The sequence below is a fragment of the Tachypleus tridentatus genome, chromosome 10, assembly GCF_004210375.1.
Source record: "Tachypleus tridentatus isolate NWPU-2018 chromosome 10, ASM421037v1, whole genome shotgun sequence".
Classification (NCBI taxonomy): Eukaryota; Metazoa; Arthropoda; class Merostomata; order Xiphosura; family Limulidae; genus Tachypleus; species Tachypleus tridentatus.
In genome coordinates, this window is record NC_134834.1 from 171,537,053 (window position 1) to 171,562,125 (window position 25,073).

The 25,073-nt window shown below is 36.3% G+C and overlaps 1 protein-coding gene across 6 annotated transcripts in view; it reads right to left on the minus strand.

The window, feature by feature from the left end:
* Positions 1–25,073, minus strand: part of LOC143230911 (zinc finger homeobox protein 3-like) — a 173,503-nt gene that overhangs the window by 99,627 nt on the left and 48,803 nt on the right. For all 6 annotated transcript variants that reach the window (XM_076465209.1, XM_076465212.1, XM_076465213.1 and 3 more), the window contains exons 2-3: positions 14,159–17,484; positions 902–7,384 (exon numbers count right to left, since the gene is read on the minus strand). In XM_076465209.1, coding sequence (XP_076321324.1) covers positions 902–7,384; positions 14,159–17,444 — 9,769 coding nt within the window. In that variant the 5' untranslated portion in view covers positions 17,445–17,484. The remainder of the gene's footprint in view (positions 1–901; positions 7,385–14,158; positions 17,485–25,073) is intronic.

Below are 25,073 nucleotides of genomic sequence, written 5' to 3' on the forward strand. Positions count from 1 at the left end.
GTAAGGGTTTTTAGTTGCGAATAGAAAGTCTCAGGTTATACCTGATAAAAAAATTATAAATATTTTTATAAGTATTTATAATTCCTAAAAACCGAATCAACAACAACAAAAATTTATTTTCATGTTAAAAAAGTATCACTGACCAATTATCACTTTAATATCAAATAGACGAATGGAAATATATCTAAAAAAATACATTTAATACATTTGAAAAAAGAATGAAAATATTTTTGAAATGAAATGATTTATTCTTTCAAAAATTAAAGAAAGAATGTTTTTCTGATAAAAGTGTTAAAGGGTAGAAATCACATCTAATACTTCAACTATTGATATTAATAGACATGTTTATAGTCATTTAAGAAAGTCTCATAAAAATTGTTAAATGCAATGATCTCCTAACTTGTAACTTACTCTTTTAAGTTTTAATACAATATACAAATTTATACTTAAATTTATATAAATATTTACAACGTGTCCTCCCTTCACCATCATACTTCATAAAAATCTCATAATAATAATATTTATATATATATATCGTGTAATTTACAAATGATAATTTAATTTAAACAAGAGTTCTCTTCACTTGGCAAACGTGCATAGAAATACAAATCAAAAACTTTAGGAACTGCTAACATTCGACTCTGTCCGAAACTACACAAATAGCATTCTGTTTCTTGCTTCCTACCTACTAAACATGTAGAGGAACTTTTTTAAACAACTAATGTCTGATTAGTGACGTTAAGAATTTAACACTAATAAATACAATGAAGTGTAGGTGGAATTATATTTAAAGCAATTGCAAAGAAACCATATTTGAACAAGTAAGTTGCATAGTTGTTAACAGTACTAAAACAATGCTTTTTTTTTTCTAAAAACTCTCGTTTTCAATGTTTTTTCCTACCTGTGTTGTACATGTTGGGTGAAATGACACTTGCTGGTGTTCCAGAGTAAAAGCTGGTCGGAACATTGCTGTACATATATGGAAGTAAACCTGCAGATCCTTCATTCGACGCAGATGTAACATCTGCTGTCTGACTGGTAGACATGGTGTTTGCAGTTGAAGGCATGGGAATTATCGTACTTGTTGAGTCGACACCTGGAGGATTCTTTGTTGTGTTGGTAACAATGCTGACGCTTCCAGCTGATGATGAACTGCATAACCCAGGTCCTTCTTCTTTAGTGATAATCTCTCCAGTCCTTGCTGAAGACTGAAGCTGTTCTCCTGCCAAGGATGTGAGACTTGACTGTCCAATATTAGGTATTCCTAATGATGACACCTGTTGAACTCCCATCATCTGGAGATGTTGTACGAAATTTGATTGTGCTGCTGTTTGTAATAGCGGTCGGCTAGGCGAATTAACTCCAACAGCTGGTTTCACATTAATTGGTGTCAATGTCTCTCGCTGTTGTTGTGACTGTGTCAAGTTTGTTCCTGATGACCCATTTCCTGAGGCTGGGATATCTGAAGATGAATGAGTACTGTCAAGTAAATCAGTATGTTTTTTACCGCTTTCAACCTCTGTCTTCAATTTTTCAATGTGTTGCTTAGAGAAAATATGGTCTTGAATACTCGTGTTTGAATACTTAAGATTGTACTTGATATTACAGACCTTACATTCCTCTGAAGGTTTGAAAGTTTCTAATTCTTGCCCGTAGGTGTTGGCAAAAGCAAGTTTATATTTCTTCTCTTTAGCTCGCGCATTTTGAAACCATACCTGTACGACCCGTTTAGGAAGACCAATCTCATGACCTAATATTTCACATTCTGCCATTGAAGGAGTTTTATAGTCAAGAAAAACTGATTTCATGACTTTCAGTTGTAAAGTCGTCATCTGTGTTCGAAATCGTTTCTTGGAACCGGAAACGTGTCTAGGTGTCATTTGGTTTTGAGCAATAGGGGTGGTCTGAGTAAAATCAAAATTAACGTCTTCTCCTTCTCTATCGGTAGATTCAGAGTAAGTTTCTGACCTTGCATCCTCAGCAATTACTACTAATTTAGACGAAACCTCTTCGACACTCCTGTCACTGAGATTTGTCGGAATACTGTCAATCATTCTTTCTGATTCAATGTTTAATTTTGGGGGTTTACTTAAATCTAAAGGACAATCTCCTGATTCTAAAATACCAATTTTTTTATGTTGTTCTTTCTTTTCAGGAACAACTCCAATGTCCATTGTTTCAAAGTTTGATGAAGTTCCAAGTTCATCCAAATAATTTTTTAACTCATCCTCACAATACTTATTCACTGAGTTATGCATGACACCTGTAGATGAAGAAGGAAGACCATAGGGCGTAAAAGAAGGGTTTGGAAAGGGTAATCCTTGAAAGGCAGAATTGCTTTCTTTAGACTCTTCTTCAGCACTGTTTCCACCATCAGTGTCAGTTTCACCATCAGGTAAGGCGTCGATATTAATATCACCTTTGGTGTACTGATCAGCATGTCTAGTGGCTAGATGTGACTCTAATGCTGACCTTGCCTTGAATAAGGCTCTGCAGAAAGGACACCTCTTATGAATCACTTGTTGGTGAGCTCGAAACTGGCCTTTTCTTTCTCTAGCACGAGTATTCTGAAACCATACTTGTACAACTCTTTTCTTTAGACCAACTTCCCGAGCTATGTTTTCCAACATTTTTCTACTAGGATTGCTTTCTATTTGATACTTCTGATATAGATAATCCAGCTGTTCGGGTAGAATAGTGGTTCTTAACCTCTTATCTCTGGGTTGTTCATTTGTATCTTTAGGTTCATCATCTTCTGGGAGCTTGCGTTTTACTGGTGGAACCATAGCTTGTTGAGTTTCAAACTGGAATATACTAGAACTTGTAGAATAGTTCGGAAAGAGGTTTGGATTCATGATATGCACAAGCTGATGCTCCCTCCATAAATCAAATCTTGGAAAAGTAAGACTACACTTATCACAACGGTAAGAACTATTTTGACTTACCTTACTGGTATCTGGCACACAAGATGTAGTTTGATTCGAACAAGACATTGAATGACGATTAGGATCTTCTGCCACAGATGTGGTAGTTTTATTTATTTGAGCTGCCAAAGGATTTTCATCTTTGAAGCAAGAACCTTTTTGATGCTTGATAAGTTCATAATATCGCTGGAAAACTTGCAAGCACTTCTTACATTGATAATTAAGCCCAGGTGTACGTTGAAATCTTCCAGCTGCATCTTCTTCAGATGTAGCAGGTGGCTGATTTTCGTAAACCTTTCTAGCTTTTTGTCTTGCATTTTGAAACCATACTACTATGACTCTTGGGCTTAGGTTCAATAGCTTGGAAAGATACTCAAGACTGTCATCTTTTGGATAAGCATTGGTTTCAAAAAACTCTTGAAGTACTTTGATTTGATAATCTGTAAACCGTGTTCTGTTCGCCCGTTTTCCAGATCCTATGGAACGACCAGGTGAAAGTCCATGAGGAGAGGATTGCCTATGGTTATCAGTTCTAGGCATAGTAAGAACATCAGGAGATGTTGGCGTAGTTGGACTTGATGTGACGGCTGGTGAAAATGATGAATTTGTAATACTGTCTTTGGATGTTTGAAGCAAGTCTTTAAAACTAGTATTTACATGTTGAGAATCATACCTATCGGATAGATTACTAGCATCCATGCTTGAATCAACTGTCTTTAAAGGTGTGTTTTGTAGAAACGTTTCACAAGCAGACCAAGTTGGATCGAAAGTCTTTTCATTTGATTCTGACGACTTTGGAGTTTCCGGAAGTGATTCTGCTGAATTTGGTTTTATATCAGTGGATAGTTTTAATTCGCTCAATTCATTATCTTGGCCTTGTTTTTTCATGTCATGCTTTACTTCTTCGACATTTAAGTAGTTCTGTTTATTTTTATCATTGCTGCTAAATCTTTGATTACCTTCTTGGGCAATTGCTGGCTTAGCTTCACCAGTTTTCTCATACTCCTCCATATTAAGATAGGTAGATGGTGGATTATTAAAGTTATATGGAGAATCTTTGTTGCGTTGACGTTCTTTGAACAAAGTATTTCGAAACCAGTGCTTGATTACTTTCAAAGGTAGTCCAGATTTTACTGACATTTCTTTCAGCTGCTCTTCCGATGGGGAACTGTTGATATCGAAATGTGCTCTAAGAATTCTAAGTTGATCATCACTAATTCGTGTTCTGGCACGTTTTTGTTGTGCTTGCAAGTACTGCTGTTGTTGATCTTGAAGGAGTTTGTGTTGGGCATTTACAATGCTGGGATCAAACCCACCCCCCATCATTTGGTGATTAAAGGCAGAGGCCATTAGCGATTCAACAGGAGGAGGCATCATCATTGGAATGAGAGACGGGTGAATGTTCATTGGAATCGGCATTCCCATTCCCACTGGCACACTCATCCCAAAACCCATACTCATAAGTAGGTGGTTGAACTGCATTTGAGCAGCCATTTGGTTTGCAGCAAAGTTTGATGAATCTACCACTTGCTGAGTTGCAAGTGGTGTGACAGGAGACATTGACGGAATATTCATGGTAGTTTGATTTATTCCATTTAAAACACTTTGGCCTTGTGTGTTGTATTCAGGAGTAGAAATAGGTGTCGACGCTGTATCAGAGTTACTCGTTAATTCTTCAGCTTGCACTTGATTATTTATACCATTTCTTCTCTCATAGTCTACCCTAAATTCCCGAGAAAAATTTTCCAGTATGCTAAATGGCACGATTTCTCTGTGATATTCTTCTTTATGAGCTTTCAAAACCCAAATACTAGAAAATTCTTTTTGACAAATATTACATGTCGACTTGTTGATTTCAGGTAAGTATTTATGTTTTGATTCCAAATTATTTTGTTTTGTTTCATTAGGTAAGATACCCTTACACGAAGTTTCATTTTCCTTGTTGTCTGAGATCTCCTTTTCTGTATCTATCTTCACCTTGCGTTGATTAAACTCGTTGAACTGCATGACAATCTCAAAGCCATAGCTTTCAAGTAGATGTTTATACATTGGTGGCTTTGGCCGAGGATAAGGACACTTTGCCATGAGCATCTGAGATGTTACCTGCTCATTAGACTTTGATATTTCAGCTGGATTATGTCGTTCATGATTAGAACCTTGAGAAACAGAAAGGTCTGGTTTAATTGTATTAAATTCTTTTTTATTTGAAACGTTTACGTTTAGATCTTGAGGTTGGGTAACTGGAGAAACAGGTGGTAATTGAGCCAAACCTGAATATCCAAAAGAATTTAACCCAGAAGTTACTGGTCCATTAATACCTCCAAACAAGGAAGCTGGAGGTGGGGGGAAAAATCCACAGATTTGCTGATGTTGAAATAAAGCGTCCTGTGAAGGTAACGGTACGTTACAACGTGTACAAATATAAGATGGCTTAGAAGATACTTGTGAAGGGGTGAAGTTTGATGTTTGTGCAAAGTGAGAGGCCAAATTAAGGGTTTGTGTAACTGACGGAGTACTGTGAGAAACTTGAAAAGGTAGCTGTGAGGAGGCACTAGGACTTGAGATTGTATCACTACTAGGTAGAGATGTTGAAGGAATATGGCCAAAGCTTGCTAAAGTGCATGACTGAGGTAATAAAGGTAAGGATTCTGTAACTGTGGTAGTTATTCCAGACATTCCAGCTTCAGGATTATTTTGATTTGACTCCTGCGCCTGAATTAGTTCCGGCTTCTCGATTAAGGGGAGGTTAAGATCGACTTGTCCTGTCATAGCTAATTCATGCAATTTTGACGCTTTAGTCTGATGTAAAACAGATCGTATGTGTATATCTAGGGTTGAGTTCTGATTATAAGCAACCTTACATATGTTACACTTATATGGTTTCTTTTCAGAATCAGTCGTGTTACTGACTGGACTTGAACAACTGTTACTACTGTTAACAACCGTAACAGGTGTGGCTGAGTTGGATAATGTGGTCATGGTAGAAACTGCATTATTATTATCTTTCATACTTTGCTTTAACTTATGTAAATGAGACACAGAGTTGTAGTGCACGAGAAGTATATTCTTCTGTGTGAAAGACTCCTTACATACCTCACATTTATATGGCCTATTAGGATCCAGGTATTTCTCCATAGGATAGCTCATTTTCTCTCCCTTCCTGTGAAGCAAGGTTTTGTTATGACTAGTAAGATAACTTTGTCTCGTGAACGCAACTTTACATCTATGACATTTATACTTCCTACTAGGGTCATTATAACTATTTTCAGCCATTGCTTGGTTGTTCATATAATCTTCGAAAGTCATATGTTGTTTTGCATTTGGCTCATCAGGAACTCCAGCTTGTCCATTAACATCTACAGCGTCAGGGCTTGTGGGATCAGTTTCTTCTACAGGCTCGAAATTGGTTTTCATCTCTTCACTCTCTGTATCACTCTCTCTGTTGCTTTCTTTCTTTAGTAACTCTGTTGTCTGAGGATCTAATACTCGATTCCCTGAGCTAGTCAACAGTGGATTATTCACAAGACTGGCCTCATACTGTTGAATTTCTTCTTTAGACATGTTTGTATGAGATGCATCCACATGTTTCTGGAGAGCCCACACTGATCGAAAGCTTCGTCCGCATAAAACGCATTGCGAAGCTGCACGAATTACGTGGTACTGTGAATGTAACTGAAGTTTTTCTAACGTTTTAAATGCAAGGCTACATTGGCTGCATCGATATTTATAAACGTGGCGATCCGACACAGCTAGTTGAGGTTTCTTTATGTGAACTTCTTTGAAATGCATTTGAACAGCTTGGGGAATTCGAAAAAATTGGTTACATCCTTTCTTCCAACAGATATAACCAGAACCATTTGGTGTTTGTTTTATTTCTAAGTGTCCGCTTTCATTCTGATGAACAAACAACTCGTCTATGCTATTAAATGACTTCAGACAAACAGAACATTCGAGGTAATCTGAAATGACGTCGCAAGTATTAAAACTTTCTCTATTTTCACTATCATCAGTAGTGCTGGTTTTAGAATCAGGTAGAGACTCTTCCTTCTTTTCTAGCATTTTAGAATTGCATTTAGAACTCTCTCCACAAGACTTATCCACAATCATCAGCAACCTCTCCAGTCCTTCACGACTGACTTTGTGAGATTCCATTAAGTGTTTTTCCAACTTGGATAGTTCATGATAACTATCCTGACATAATGGACATTGTAGGCTTGGTTTCTGTGAATGTTGTGCAGCGATATGCATCTGTATGAGAACATCGCTTGTATTAGTGTAATTACAAAAAGGACAAGTGAACACGTGATCTTCAGTTTCATCTGGAGTTCCTCCATTTTTGGGGTAATCTGTAAGAGCTTGTTTTAACCTGGATTCTTCATTTTTGCCGTCACCCTTTCCGCTTGTATTTGGACCTCCACTTTCATGATTTTTGTTTTCTGCTACTTCTTTCGATTGTGGTCCTGTAGAAACAAATATAATAAATAAATTTAATATTATAATATTTTATTGTTAAATTATCACATCTGAATTATTAAATTTATTAATTTATTATATTCTGAACAAAGAGTATGGGTGTCTCACAAAATCACTTACATGAGAACATACAACAAAAATACTAGATGTACAAACAGAGTAAAACATAACGCCGGAATAATAGAGACGAACTGCAAAAACAAATATGGTCTTCCAAGTGGTACAGCGGTATGTCTGAGGACTTTCACCGCTAGAAATAGAAGTGGGCAGAGCACAGACAGCCCATTGTGTAGGTTCGAAGTTAATCACAGACAACAAGTATGAGTTAAGATAAACTCGGATTCAGTAGAGTTGCTAGAATTTTAAATTGTGACATATGATATCGAGATCATTGAAAAAAAAAGGACAAATGCAAAATCGTTTCCTTGAAGTCTCAAAAGACAATTCTGAGTTCAGTTCGACGAAACGTTGCGTATTCCTTTTTCCTTTTAAATGAAGTTGACGTTATATGTCACTTAAAGGTTAACTCAGTATTGTCAGGTGAAACTTCAGCGAAACGTTGTGTGCATTCCTTGATTTTTTTCAATAAACTCGATGTTCGATGGCGTTTAAAATTATAGTTATGTTAGTAGAAGGACAGACAATAATGACTATCTATAGAACTAGAAATGACAAGTTTTTATGCATGCTATTAAAGGCAATGTTTTTTTCACAGGCGACGCTATAAATATTTTAATCTCACTACAAGTTCATAACAGGCCTTACAAGAATACAACAGCATAGTATAAAACGTAGAAAAAATGTATATATAAGTTTACTGGGAATACTTGTGTGTTCTTTTTATTTTTAATGTACAACAAACTGCGTAGAGAAACATGTAGTTGAGTTTCGCTATTCTTGACCAAATGATACAAACTAAAAAAAAAAAAAAACACGTATCAAATTTTTTAGCATTCCCAAAAATAAAATCATTTAAAAAAACACAGTCGGTTCAAAGATACATTAAAAGATTTAAACTTAATTGAAATATTTTGTTTATCGTGAAGAATACATTGTTTTAGTTTGGCTTCTAAGCTTGATTGTACATCGTTTGACATCATTCTAGATAAATATTTCAAGTTACACACATATGGTAGGTGTTGTTTAGATAGAAAACGGTAGGAAGCATCTCTTGGTTCAGAGCATTATTGAGTAACGAATCTTACAATAACAGAAAGAAAAGAAGCGAAAACCAAAACAATCTGAGAAGAAAAACATGTTTATAATAATATATCAAATAAGCTTTTATGATTATTTGAGTATATAGTAAATACTAAATTAAAAACTGTAACGTTCAGTAAGACAAATGCACAATTTGTGTGATCGAACTACTTGGGCCCTGGCATGGCCGGGTGGTTAGGGCGCTCGACTCGTAACCTGAGCGTCGCGGGCTTGAATCCCCGTTACAATTAACATGTTCGCCATTTCAGCCGTGGGAGCATTCTATTGTGACGGTCAATCCCACTGTTCGCTGGTGAAAGAGTAGCCCAAGAGTTGTTGGTGGGTGGTGATGACTAGCTGCCTTCCCTCTAGTCGTACACTGCTAAATTAGGAACGGCTAGCGTAACAGCCCTCTTGTAGCTTTGCGAGAAATTCAAAACAAACAATCGAACTACTTAGAAATAAACAACATAAAATTATTAAAAAATCTATTCAAGGCTTTTTATAGAAATGTCCATATAAGAAAGAATCGGCCTTTCTTTTTTTAATGATATTTGTTTAAATTGTTATTTTACCTTGTTTTTAATACAACAACAGCAGACTGCAACATAGATAGGAAATTATTCTTTAATTAAGAACCAGTCTACAAGTCATAAAAATAACTTTGGTGACAAACAAAGCTTTCCGGAATTTTGTTTTCCAATAGGACAGTAATAAGTTTAACAGCTAAAATAAACTAAAATCTGAGTTTTGATACTCCTGGTTGGCACATAATATACACAACCTATTGTATAGCTTTGCTATTACTACATCTAAACAAATAAACTTGTACTATTTTTTATATAAATTTTAAGTAGGGTCTTGATCATCATGGTCGAATTCTTGGGAGTTTTCAGGCTTTGAGAAGTTGAAACCAATAACCTTATCCAAATACCCACAGAAAACGCGATAGTGGCTATACATGTTACGCAACACAAAATAGAATTCCTCGGCCCTATATAGCTGTTTTCTTCTCGGTTTTCGCAACTAAGCTTACTTTCTTGGCTGTAAAATAGCTAGGTATGGTACCTGTCTGAGTAAAAAACTTCTACTATTCAGTAGAAGAAGAACACGATCTAGCCAATTCCATAAACTACCCATATTTGTGGTCGAACACAAATGAAACGTGAATTCTTTTCACAAAAACACGTGACTTTTTATTTCTTTTTTTCTTGTTTTAACACACCATTCCTTTGTCGGAAAATACACAAAATTTTCTTATTAAATCAGATCATTGATTACATTTTTCTCACGTGCATTTCATTCAGAAATTCAAAACGTTTGAAACATAATCTTAAGATGAATTAATGAGAAATCTAATCTCAACAGGAAACTCATGTTTCAGGTTATTTTCAACTTGTGACTAATCATGTGACTTGCGCATGTCTTCTTTCTCAATACTTAAGCGCCAACAAAATGAACAATGGCATCGTGATGTAGCTGATACGTTAAGCCGCTAGAACAGGGTACATTATAATTTACATTAAAGTAAAAAACAATTCAACGGTCTTTGAAACACCCTCTACGCAAACAGGTTCATTTTTGAATGGGTTCCCAAGGCAGGAGTAACCTCGCATTCGTGTGTTCTTAACCGTTTTAATAGATTTTGAATGTGCAGGACAACAAATAAACTCATCACGCAAAACGTATGGCATTCGATCTGTATTTCGAATTTTTACTACACATAAATAACACGATCCATTTGGAGAAGCAAACATATTAGCTGTAGTTAGTTAGGAAAATAAACTTTAACATTTCGATTTTTGAAACCTTCAAGCAACAATAATAGAAAAATATTAGTAGTTTTGATAGAACTGGTCATGACGAACCTATGAATTAGACGTAATTGTTAATGTCTTATTTTAGTGTATGAAAACTTAGAAATAATGTCTCACGTGACACATTTTACTTCGTTGCTGAACATGATTTTTAAAGTCTTTAAAAATTAGTTGTTCGTTCATACGTTTCAAAAAACAATTAAAATGTTTTTGGACTAAGAAAGTTAAGAGAACTCACTTTTATTAAAATAAATATGGAATAATTATTTTCATAGTATTCTAGGCCTTTAATTAAGTCAAAGAATATTATTACGTGGCAAATTTCGTTCTATCTTCTTTTACAAAAATACTTTATCCCATGTTGCATACTGTCAATTGATATTAAACATAATATCAGAATGTTAATTACGTAAAATATTTGTTTGCAGAATAGAGTAGCCTAGCAAAAATGTGTACAATTACGTATGTTTATATTATTTGATCTCAATACTTCCGTTTATCCTTTCCACGTAATTAATTTGCATACAAAGAAATTAGTCTAATTATGAAGCGGTTGTAAAGTGTGTATATCCAAATGAAATGAGGTAAAATAATATTTTAAAACTTTTGGCATAATATTATTCAATGCTTCAAACTTTTATAAAAAATATATTTTAAAAATAAACGAAATAGACCGCGACCACGTGCTAGCTAGAATATACCTCAATTCGTTTACTTTTGTCGGTGTGTTGATAAGAATATTGGCAATTGTTTATTTACAAAATAACGGTTGCTAGACAACTTATACGAACGTGTAATATACCTATACTTATATTATCTCAAAGATGGACCGTGTACTTTCCAACTACCAGCCTCTATAGGTGCCATCCCTTTACCCTTTTAAGTCTATATAAAATTCAATAGAAACCAGTGAAGGTAGTAATATCATGTATTTATTCTGTGTATTACTTATGTCATGACCTGTGTTAAATTCAACATTCACAATTTGGAGACTTATTGTTAAAACAATACACTTGAATAACCAGCATATGTTATTTTATCTAAATGAAATTAACTATACATTAAAACAGTGCTCCTCTGATGACATTGACATACAAATTATTATGCAAAAGACATTTAAAACACTCATACTCGTATTACGTGATAGGATCGGCATTATAGCCCGGCACAGTCAGATGGTGAGGGCGCTTTACTCGCAATTTGAGAGTCGTGGGTTCGAAACTCCATCCCACCAAACATGCTCGTCTTTTCAGCAGCGGAAGCGTTATAATATGATAGGAGCCAATCCCACTATTCAGTAACTAAGAATTGGCAGTGGGCGGTGATGACTAGCTGCCTTCCCTATGGACATTCACTGCTAAATTAGGGACAGATAAGCCGCGTGTATTTTTGGAGAAATTCAGAACACACCAAATCACTTTCGGCCTTAATTTGATATCAGATGACACAATGTCACATCAGATGAACGGCCTCTGGTTTAAAATTTTTATCTTATAGAATTTGTAAGGAATAACCGTATTATCTCAATGACTGTATAAAAGCCAACTCCAGAGAATATATCTTCCTAATTCTACTTCTACACGTTCGAATCCTACAACATCACGTTACAATATTAATTTACCACTTGTTTACCGATGTTGCAACAGTGTGGTCGAAATAATATTAAGTTCTTACCGAAATTCCGTAATATAGAGCGGGTCAACCAAGAAAACTTATTATCAATTAAACCCAAGACGGTAGGTATACCATTTTTCGTTACATTGTCTCAAGTGGTATTAAACCCGAAGTTTGCCTTTCATTTAAAATCCACACAGTGCATACATTTCAAGTATTTCCTTCATACAAAACAATGATACTAAAGACGCTAATTTTTTAAGCTGTGTAAAATAATGGAGAATCCCAAGTTCTTACTATAAATGTAAATTATTTACACATTAATTATTTAAGATTAGAACTAACACAGTTGAATGACAATTGAGGAAGATTGTATAGACACTATGAATGAATATACGGGAGTGAGCATAACCTTGCTAACAATCAAAATAATGCCTGAAAGCTTGTCTTTATATCGCATCTATCCAGTCGAAAAACAAAACACCAAATAAACAAACAATGCATTGCTTTGTTATGGATATACCTTATTAAAGGCTATTCACTCCTTAGCCAAACTTTGATAAAGCAATTAAAAATACATAATAACATACAAAGCAAAAGTAAAGAATAATGAAGAAAAGCATGTATTAGAGGAATTGTTGTGAAGACCTACTTACAATTTATTACCGATTTTCATAAGATTTGATCTGAGACAAAACATTTCAGACTCCCTTTGTTCCAAAAATGGAATAACAAAGCCATTTGTTATTTGAATGTGGGCTTCTTTGTAAATAATAATCAAACACATGAGAAAATGATAATAATATAACAATAAACTTATATTTTAGACAGACTGATTTGTAGAATTATAAAAATTATACCGTAAATACTATTAAATGTAAAGGTGACATATTAGATAAAGTTTAAATGGTGTAAAAAGTTAGCAAGGCGACTGGAGTCCCTAGTGGCTGGATATATTAAAACATTTATTTCCATACTTGATGATTAAAACCAAAAGGCTATACAACAAATTGTATTGAAAGTCCTTCAGAAGTTCCATAAGAAAGTAATTAAACGTGTATCGTCATTAGATTTCAATGACAGCAATTATCTGCTGTTGTTTGTAATTAAGCACAAATCTACACAAAGGGCTATCTGTGTTCTGCCCACCACGGGTATAAAAACATGGTTTTTAGCGTTGTAAACCATCAGAGGACCAGCAATTATTTATTAAATTCCTAACTGGAGAAATTTCAATAAAATACATTTACGGTTTAATGTTAGGTAAAATAGGTTGAGGATAAAGTTATCAAATTCGAATTGAGTTGTTTACTTAACAGTTAAGCTGAAGTTCATTATTTCCGATCTAATTAACAGCGTATACAAAGGTTACTACTATTAAACTCTTAAATACACAATATAAAAATTGGGAATATATGAAACATATCCCTTAATGAGCAGTAGTTTATTTCATGTAGAATTTGATAGTTACATCTTATGTCGATGGAACCAATTATAAACTTATGTTAATGTTAAAGTTTGTTTCTTTTGAAGTGAAACACAAAGCTATTGAAGAAGCAGTATATGCTCTGCCCACCAAGAGTACAGAAAAACAATTTTTAGAGTTATAAACCTTCGGAATTATCATTAAGTCATTGGTAAGCAAAGTGAAAAGTAAATGAAAAGCAACAGCCAGTTTCGATGTACATATAATAATACACATAATCGAAATTAACTTGTACTTTATGAACATTAGATAATATTGAGCATATTTGTAGGTACTAACGAACGACTCAGATTATTTTGTATTCTTATTTTCTGATCAATACCAAATATCTTACAAGTTTACGTAGACATTCTTTCTGGAAGAATAAAGCCCTTTGAAAATTTTGCTTTTGGAATAGACATGATGCCAACTACAAGTATAAACAAACAGACTTAGTCGAGATAGTGTGACCAAATAAACGATTTGATAAAATTTATAGGTTTACAGCTTAAAGTACTACATACAGTAAAATAACAAACAAAAAAATCAGTTAAAGTTAGATTTACTAGTTGGTGGACACTATCTTCACTTACGTTGTTTAAACTATTATTAAATTCCATTATTATTATTATTGTACTTAATGAATAACCACGATTGTCAGCTACCTGATTGACAATTATTGGTCTCTTTGTCACTCCCCCTGCAATCTTTGACAGTGTAGATTTCTCTAAAGTCATCCTCTATTTCCTGGCCATCTAGTTTCTTCTGCATCTGGCGAAGGTTTTCAGTCCTCATGTGTTCTATTGAATGAACATGTTGTACAAGTCTGACTTTAGTGTTTGTTGAAATGTTGCATAGAGCACAATGATAAAATGTTGTTTCAGTGTCTACAGTATCTTCATTGACCTGCAAATGCAAAAACAGTTTAGCACTAATCTCGTGCCTAGGGTTTGTACAATGGAGCTGTAACTTGTGTATGCTGTTGGTGTAGTAATCACAAACATTACATCTCACGTGAATGGAATTACTGGTGTTTGAGTATTTTAGTTTCCACTCATTCCTTGGTCCTCCTTCCTTTATATGATTTACATGTTGAAGCCTTTGGCAATGTTTGTCTGTCTTGCAGTGGAGTTGGAAGTTGGCTTTCAAATTAGTTTTATAGGTGCACAGTTTACATATATAATTTCCTGCAACAACAGTGATTTCATCTTCCCGTTCTTGTGTTCTATCGAGCTGGAAGTGCTGGTTTAACTGTTCTATACTGTCTGTAGAAAAACAACTACACACACAGCAAAAGAATAAAGCAGAATCATCTAGAGGAATATCTTGTCCTAAAGTTGGATCAGCATTTTCCATGTCTACAGTTGATGAACATGGAAAGTGAAAGGGAGATGGATGGAAAGGGTTCTTTCCTGAAGCAGATGCAGCCACCATTAACCTCTGTTGTTGTTGCTGCTGCTGTTGGCTTGCCATCACCAAAAGAGCTTGGTTGTAGTACAAGTCTGCAAGAGCCGCTTCTGGCTGGAGTTGGGAGTCTGGAGGAAACAAGAAACCTGAGTGGAACTGACTGAACATTGGATCCATCACCTGAGCTTGCTGAAACGCTGACAGCTGTTGCATGTGCTTAACATTTTGTTGTATAACCATCATATTGTGTGTATGCTTTTCACTTGTCATATGAATGCGGAGATTACGAGCCACGTTGGTCTCATAATTACAAACATCGCAGCGCCACGTAGCCTTTGGTTTAGTTGAAACTGCCCCACTTTTCGCCGGTTCGGAAACGTGTGTGTTACTTACATTTTGTGGTGCCAGAATTTGTTCAGCTGACAAATTCCCATTCTGGATTTCTTGAACATTGTTGATGTGCTTGTCGGAATGCATGTGAATGCTCAAGTTCCCTTTTGTAACAGTGGAATAATTACAAATTTCACATCTATAAGGTTTGTATCCACAGTTGTACGTTTCACCACGCGCTAGTTTAGGATGTTTCTGGTTGGTTATACAGTAAACGCAAGAAGTCTCGTTCTCTGGGTGTTTTTCCTTCATATGTATCTCTAATGTCTCTTGGTATTTATAATGCCAGTTGCATTTCGGACACTTCAACGTTTTACAAGAGTTTCTGGAGTGCATCATTGCAGTGTGTCCACCTAAAGTAGAAGAGGAACTTAGAACCGTGTCACACTTGGAACATTCAGGATGTCTCCTGTCTAAGTGATGGGGACAAATACTAAATCCCGTACTTGTTGAAGGAGCTGGAGAAAGGCTACTGGAAAAAAAGATACCAGGAGATGTTGAGGCTTTCGGAGATACAGAAGATTCGGAGTAAATACTACCACCACTTCCGCAACTTTTTGGTCTCTCTATAGATAAAATACCACTACCCAGGGCAGAAGAAACAGAAAGTTTCATTGGTCCTTCTCGATTTAGAGTTTCGGAATTTTTTGGCAACGAATTAGTGAAGTCAGCCTGTTTACAATCACCGGATGATTCCGTTGAAGTAGCTTCAGCTGCGGCAGCCGCTGCTTTAGCCAACTTCTCAATAGTAGCCAAGTCTTCTAATTCTGGAGCAATTGCTTCGCTGCTGGTGCATTTAGTGACGTTTTCCCGAAGCTCGCTGTGTTTCTGGTTTTCAGTTAGTGATGTCCTGATATCCCTGACTGATGCCACTGGATTCAAATTTGCTGAAACCAATCTTGTGAGAGCCGATGTATTTGATGTTATAGTTGTTGTAACCGCAGCTGAAGAAATAGAACTAGACACAACGACACTAGCAACATTACGACAAGAACTATTCATCTGAGTGTGTGTATAAGAACTACAAGGACTTTGCACACTTTGGGCGAATACACTTTCACTGACCTGAACAGGAGTGTCGGTAGCTGGTTCTAAAAATGAAAGAAGTGGTTCTTTTTCTTTACCAACTCCCTGAATAATAGCAGAAATGTTCTTCTGTGATAAAAGACTGTTTTCTTCTTCGAGAAGATTGATACCGTGTTCTCCGACCGCGTGAGCAACAAATGATTTGGCATAACCAAAAGACAACTTACACATAAAACACATAAGAATGGGTTTAATTGGTACAGACGAATATTCATAAGAACATTGAGGTTTGTCTCCACTACTAGACCTTTTATTAGGCGCAGTAACATACGTTTTTCTATCGTCTTTATTATCACTTGATTTTTTTTGGCGCACACTGAACACTTTATAACTGTGCACAATAGGAATTTCAGGAACTTTTTTCTTTTCTTGAAGGAGTTTGAATGCTTGCCCATAAAGGGCACTATACAAAGTAGAGTTTCTATAGATGTGAAAGGCATTCACGATTTCAGGAAATGTTCTATACTGTGTAGATGTCAGCCCCTGTCCTTCTACGATACTGCCTTCTTGCTGAGGTAGATCCAGACTGCATTCTTCATCACTCAGCTCCGATTCTCCTTCGATTATGTACGCAGAGCCATCTGGATTATATAAGATTTTCCCAGTGAAGGTCTCTACGTCACTGTCAGACAGCTCACTATCAACACCTGTTTTTCTCTCTCTCTGTCCTGTGAGGATTTCACACATAGTATTACTAGGTGTTTGTTGATCACGCCTTTGAGTTAAATCCAGCTGTTCATCTGCCTGATTGCTTCTCTTACTAACGTTGATCTTACCATCTGTAAATGATTGTTCTTCCATTTTTTCCTGGTCTAAAGGATCTGGTCTATCATCTTGAAGCGTCATATCTATCTTTCTACTCGACGATGGTGGACTTGGTAAGGAATTGGTGTACGTTTCTTTGCATGTTTTATTCGCGATAGTTTTGTTTTCAATAAAACACGCAGGCCTTACTACTTTCGCAGTTAAAGGCTCGAACTTACTGCTCACAGGTGAGGCTCGTGGCTCATATTTACCAGCAGGCTGCTGCCCTGTGTCCATACCCTCGATTGTTGCATCAAGTTCCATTTTGTACTTCTTAGGTCATGATGTAACTGGTTTTGTCCATCTAAAAAATAAACAATATTATAATAAATTAGCTTCATTCAGTAGGCACTCCTACGCGTCTAAGAATCTAGTAAAGACCACCTGCGTTTAGAGTCTACATGTAACGTATATTCAAAGCAAATTTGATGCGAACCAACAGACATTTCAGATTATTATTAATACAAACAGTTTTACAATAAACGTTTGCAAAGTGATAAATCGATATATGCAACAGCTCTCACCGTGAAATTTCTTCTACATGGTAACACAGTGAATCACTTGGTGAATAAATGTAAAGTTTAAAGTTTTATGTCACAGCTACTGATTCACTTTGTTAGGCGTTTAAATTTGTATTTTCTTTTTTTAAATAAAAAGACTGTTCTGTGACCTACGCAGGTTAATGCACATGGTAAGTGTCCTTTAGGATTTGACCTCAAGCACAAGGTCGAAGGTATTGCTCATTTTAGAGGCAATTTGATTAGAAGAGACCAGCATGAATGGGTATTCTGGACCTCCTTTCTCTCCGATTTTCACATTAATTAGTACGTTCCATGTGTGAAACCCCAACGCCTCTTTCTTTGTAAGAGCACACAGTCTGAAAGATCATTGGTAAGTATAACAAGGAGAAAGGACGAAGGTACGGTCTACCTGTCATTCTTATAATTCCCGTGCACGCGATACACAGCTAACCACTTTCTACTACAAGCCACTTATGTATCAAAGGTCAATCGAATATTGGAAATTATAATTTTGTTGAACTTTGTTATGGAAATAACCAAATAAAATAAATATAGCAGGGTTCTCATAAACTTATTATAAATTGATAGTACTCATTAAAATAATTTCCCACAAATACCGAGGACTTTGTAAATAAGTTGAGGTTAAAATTTTAAACATAGACTCTCGTGTCCTCTGGTAAACATTTGAGTTAATTCAATAATAAGTAACATTCCGCGAAAACGCTGCACCTGTAGATGTAAGGTGTGTGTGTGTTTTCTTACAGCAAAGCCACATCGGGCTATTTGCTGAGCCGACCGAGGAGTCTAGATATAAGAAGCCCGGCATAGCCAGATGGGTTAAGGCCTTTGACTCGTAATCTAAGGGTAGCGGATTCAAATCCCCTTCACTCCAAACATGCTCGCCCTTTCAGCCTTGGAAGCATTATAATGTTATGGTCAATCCCACTATTCGTTGGTAAAAGAGTAGCCCAAGAGTTGGCGGTGGGTGGTGATGACTAGCTGTCTTTCCTCTAGTCTTACACTGCTAAATTAGGGACGGCTAGATATAAGAAGCCCGGCATAGCCAGGTGGGTTAAGGCCTTTGACTCGTAATCTAAGGGTCGCGGGTTCAAATCCCCTTCACTCCAAACATGCTCGCCCTTTCAGCCTTGGAGGCATTATAATGTGATAGTCAATCCCACTATTCCTTGGTAAAAGAGTAGCCCAAGAGTTGGCGGTGGGTGGTGATGACTAGCTTCCTTCCCTCTAGTCTTACACTGCTAAATTAGGGACGGCTAGCGGAGATAGTCCTCGTGCAGCTTTGCGCGAAATTGAAAAAAAAACAAAAACAAAAACAAATATAAGGATAAATAACTGAAAAGTTTTCTCAAGTGATATTGAATTTAACGTTGTGTGTGAACAACACAGAGAAAAGAAACCTATAATATGATTTATCGTGCAAACGAAGAATTATTAAAATCATTACTTCTTTTACCCCCCACCCACCCAAAAAAAAGAAGACTTTATAAAGGTTAAGGTTAACTTAGTTTGGCCCTTGACCATAGGATAATTTTACGTGTATAGCGTACTTTATTGTTGTTTATTTTTGTTTTGAATTAAACACAAAGCTACACAAAGGGCTATCTGTGCTCTGCCCACCACGAGTATCGAAACCCAGTTTTTAGCGTAGTAAGTCCGCAGACACACCGCTGAGCCACTGGGGGGCGTGTACTTTATAAATGAAAGGACAAGCCACACTGTTCGATAAAAGTACTCTCAAAACATGGACATTTTATCAAAAGTTCAAAACGTATCTTGACTTCGGAGAGCATGTACCCTAAATCTGTCGTGAATTTAATAGTGTCAAAACCAAAATCCATGATGACGAAAAACCCACTTGAAGTAAAAATGTGTTTTAAAGACGGCTGGTATGAGTATTCTGTATGAATACAGAACAACGTTTAGACCTTCTTAGTTCATCTTCAGGTTAACTCATCGTTACTCGGCACATGTCTTGGGGACGAGAGTGTAAGCGGGTACGAGATAGTAGGGGGCGTTGGAGTTAGATATTAGGTTTTAATTAATATAGATATAAGGGTGTTCCTTTCTATTGTTTCAGTTTTGTTTTGCGTTCTTGTACAAGTGGGGCTTCTTTGATTTTGCTTTTGTTTGTATTTGTTTCCATACTTAGTATTTCAGTGTTTTCTATGGTTAGAAAACGTCAAAAGCAGTATATTATTTTCCGACAGAAACAGTTGAATAGATATGATCGTGTTATCACAACTTTCCTGTGGTCAGTCATGTTACAAGTGAATATTGTATTCTACCGTCTACTAATAAAGTCTTTAAGCATGGCCAATACATGAACATACGGTAAAGTGTTGGAGACATATTAACCAGTGTTTATATAATAAATTTGGTCTAGGTTTCGTTAAGATGACAATTTTTCCCTGTATCATTAATATATTGTTGGCATCTGTCCACGCTGCAGGTAGTTAGCGGATTATAGGCTTAAGTGTTCAGGGTCGTAGGTCAGAACACAAATACACTATTTGTCTCCTCATCTCTCGCTTACAGTATTCAAACACGCCACACTGATAGCTAGCTAACTTACTATTTATATTCATGAATCCCAACCAAGTGAAAGTTTAACCGTTTAGAGCTTTAGGCTAAATTGTTATGTCCAGTTATACATTTCGAATACTATCACAGCAATTTTCGTCTGAAGACACCAATCATTTCTCTAATTCTGAGCGGCTTGGTCTTACAAATACAGTAAGTGTTCACAATATCTATCAATACTGTAAATTTATTAAGCTACTTTGTACGGGCCCGGCATGGCCAAGCGTGTTAAGGCATGCGACTCGTAATCTGAGGGTCGCGAGTTCGCATCCCAGTCGCGGCAAACATGCTCGCCCTCCCAGCCGTGGGGGCGTTATAATGTGACGGTCAATCCCACTATTCGTTGGTAAAAGAGTAGCCCAAGAGTTGGCGGTGGGTGGTGATGACTAGCTGCCTTCCCTCTAGTCTTACACTGCTAAATTAGGGACGGCTAGCACAGATAGTCCTCGAGTAGCTTTGTGCGAAATTCAAAAACAAACATACAAATGGCTTCCATTTTGTCTAGGCTTACAAATGAAATATATTAAATCGCTGACAAATGGTAAAATAACGATGTTCTAAGTATATCCATTTGAAATTTTAATACGTTAAGGACTGCTAAATTAAGTAACTCTTTGTCCGTTTAAATATCCCTTGGCTCGAGTCCAAAAACTTTAAAACTAATACCTCTTTATAAAATCATACTTTTCTCAATATCTACAGTCACCAGAATTCGACTTAATCATGTAATATTAGTTAGTTATCACCATTAGATTCCATCTGGGAACATAGGGCCGCAATCGCTTGCGGATTCATCAACAAGTATTTAAGTGAGTAGGTTGTTAGCCCACTGCACCGAGCCGTCCCTAATTTAGCAGTATAAGACTAGAGGGAAGGCAGCTAGTCATCATCACCCACCGCCAACTCTTGGGCTACTCTTTTACCAACGAATGGTGGGATTGACCGTCACATTATAACGTCCCCACGGCTGGGAGGGCGAGTATGTTTAGCGCGACGCGGGCGCGAACCCGCGACCCTCGAATTACGAGTCGCACGCCTTACGCGCTAGGCCATGCCGGGCCCATCATGTAATGTAAGTAGGTTTATCGTGAACTATATTCTGCGAAGATGATTTATTTACAGAAACATAAGTTTGGTGTGCAGCATGTAAACATATGAGAAAAAAGAATAACCGTGTATTTAAGTTACCTCTTCTGAAGAACCAATCTGTGTTTTTCTCATAGCAAAGCCACCTCGGGCTATCTGCTGAGCCCACCGAGGGGAATCGAATCCATGATTTTAGCATTGTAAATCCGTAGACATACCGCTGTACTGGTAAGGGGCAGAACCAATCTCTTTTGTCAAATTATCTACTTAATTACTTACATTTTCAAGGTTTCCCATCGGTTCTTAAAATATAAAGTTCCAGAAAACAATTGAAGCATAATGTTATGTAATAACGTCATCATGTAATAATAAACTACGTATTTTGCATGAGCCATTTAATCCGTGTGTGTTTTCTTACAGTTTGTTTGTTTTTGAATTTCGCGCAAAGTTACTCGAGAGCTATCTGCATTAGCCGTCCCTATTTTAGCAGTGTAAGACTAGAGGGAAGGCAGCTAGTCATCACCACCCACCGTCAACTCTTGGGCTACTAATTTACCAACGAATAGTGTGTGTGACCGTCAGATTATAATGCCCCCACGGCTGAAAATGCGAGCATGTTTGATGCGAGGGGGATGCGAACCCGCGACCCTCAAATTACGAGTCGCACGCCTTAACCCACCTGACCATGCCGGGCATATTCTCTTAGAGCAAAGTTACATCAGGTTATCTGCTGAGTCCACCGAGCCATTTAATCTCGAAATACGTGACTTAAGACAATTTCACACCAAAATCGAATATATTGTATATAAAATATGCTTAAATCTAGGCCCTCTATTGGACAAAGGAAGACTGAAAAGATCACTGATTTCACACGCTGACTGACCCATACTACCGTATTTTTTGTAAGACGCTCTTGAATTTACACATTTGTCCAATTATAAGATTCAATTTATACTTTGCTTGAATGTAAGAAGAATAAAAAACAGTTGGTGTAGTTATAGGAGACATTATGTAGTATTATAATAACATATCATAATAAAAATATTAAATACTTTATGTGTATCAAGAATAACGTATTTCATGGATTTAGTAACATGTAAATATTAATATACAGTATATTTTCCAAATCAGCCTCCAGGTGGCTCAGCGTTACAATTGGCGGCTTATATTGCTAAATTCAGGATTCGATACTCAAAGTGAGTACAACACAGATTGACCACAGTGTAGCTTTGCCCTTTTCCACAGCAATAAATAAAATCACTCAACCCACTAACGAAAACTAATATTGTTAAAGCAATAAATTAAACATTTCCTAAAGTTAAATAACGTTTATAGTTTTACAGGTAATCATTGGAACATTGTTTCTATACAAGGTAAGGCGTCATAAGACAGGCGTGGGAAAGTTAAAACCCACGTGATTTCTCGTCAAACATAAAAGAAATGAATTCAGTGAGCTCTGTCAAAATATGAAGTCTATTGATTATACATGACTTCTTTTGTAAAGCAGGCAAGGGAAACCGGACATACTGAAAGACGCTTTTATTCTGAAGCCCCAAGAAAATAAAGCAGTCCTCTTTCCCTTTGCTGTCCTTTCCTCGGCCAGGTGTGATGGTAAGAATAACTTGGGGTCTGTGAGCCAACCAGCATGGTGGAAGGAGATATAGGAGCTTAGAAACTTAAAGATGAAATGTTTAGATCCAACAAGTTAGGACTTAAGACACAGTGAATATTGAAACATCGTTTATATCCGGGTTTTTCAATTGACTAGTCCATGCACCGTTTGACGTCAATGTCTTTGAATGGGCGGCAGATTTAGCTTCTGTATTTTTATTTTTAGAAAAAAAACACACACAAAGTTAATGCCTTATCATGTAGGCACATAAACTACTTTTAAAACCATATAAGTTTACGATAAAATGAAACAACCACTAAATTACAAGATGAAATGTGACAGCACCTAGTGGTGGATAAGTTACTAACAAAATACACAACTTTTCCTGTGATCAGCCCCGTATTCCTCCAATAACATTAGTTGTCTTTAAACAATAAAAACAAAATTATGTTACATAAACACATTTACCACAGAAGTATTTGATTAGCTAGTTCATTAACGTCACAGTGACGAAACACTTTGTTCCTTTTCTAACAAAAACAACAACCAGGTTTTCTCTGAATCAGTTAACTACAGAATCAACGAGATGTAAATACATCGTAATTAGTAAATAGTACAGGTGTAACCAATGTCAAGTGACTTATTAAAGATAATAATGATTGATAATCTATTATTACATCTCTTGGTATTATCAGGGATTGAATAAATATTAATAGTAAAGAATTCTTCAGTAAAATAGTTTAAGATCAGGAACTTCGGAATAAATGTTGATTACTAGTTTACATGTTGATACGCTCATAATTTCGTGACCAAGAAAATGTTTACGACGGTTAAAATTCTCATTTTAACATTATGTGAAATACTATACATATTAAAAGTGTTGTATATGTAAAGAATAACGTTCATTGTAGTATTTCCAATGCATAATTCCTCTTTTTGGCGTCATCTATATGTGATTAAAAAAAACAACGACGGAACAGTTTGAAATTATTTCGCCCTCCTACCACTACCTTAAATATATTCGTTATGGATACTATAGTTCTCAAACTTCAAGTGATTCAAATAGCAAACTTAACGACCGTTCTTGCGTGACTGTCTGAGTTTTTATCTAAAATGAAAGAAAGCGACAGAGATATAATCAATGGCGCTTTCTAACCTTTTGTTTAATCAAAAGAACTAGACTGTTCTTGAGCCCAGGAGTTGGAACACAACCCTTTGACAGCCAAGGCAGGAGTGCCAATGATTTGCACCAGAGAGCTTCACAATAAAAGGTGAAACGTAAGCTATCGAAAGACCTAGTTCGCTCTTATTATCCGTATTATTTTTATTATTACAGCTACTACAGCCTTTTACTGTGGCTTCGTCAACGGCTGGGAAACGTCTGGGAACGATGGAGAATACACAAGGCAGATTAGGTGACAAAGGCAAGAGAAGCTGCTTCACTCTATAAACTCTGCCACGGTGGGCCGGTTAGAAGGGACGAAGGAAGGGTACAATTACAGGATTTCCAAACCTGTCTTACCACTCTTCTAAACACGGTATTAATCACGACAACAGGTAGACGTATATCACAACCGTGCTTCCCCAAATGCCGAGGTCTTATAAAGATGACCCCCCTTCTTTCTTTTTTTGTTCTTTATCTTTCTTCTTTATTTATACCAACGGCTGCAGCTGCCTATGATACAGCTACAGCCTATTCATTCATTTAGAGGACTCTTTCCACTCCTTTAGTGAATAGGTACAATACCGTTTGCAAAGACTCTTTCTAACGTCGGATTACGTCCACTATAAGCTTCCTGTTCTATAGATGCAAACTCAAACTTAAAAAAATAAATAAGTAAAAAATGGGAGAGAGAGATGTTGCATAATTAAAATAACAAACTCTAGAATGACGCTGATAGTTCAATTTTGCATAATAATTAAAATTTCATTACGTATGAGGATTTCGTCTTTGACCTCTACAAATTCATCTGGAACTCCTTTATAGTTCAAATGTACACACATTCGTTTAAACACCAACAGTGTAAAACATATAGATACTATTTCTTTCGTTTATATAATACATCAACAGTT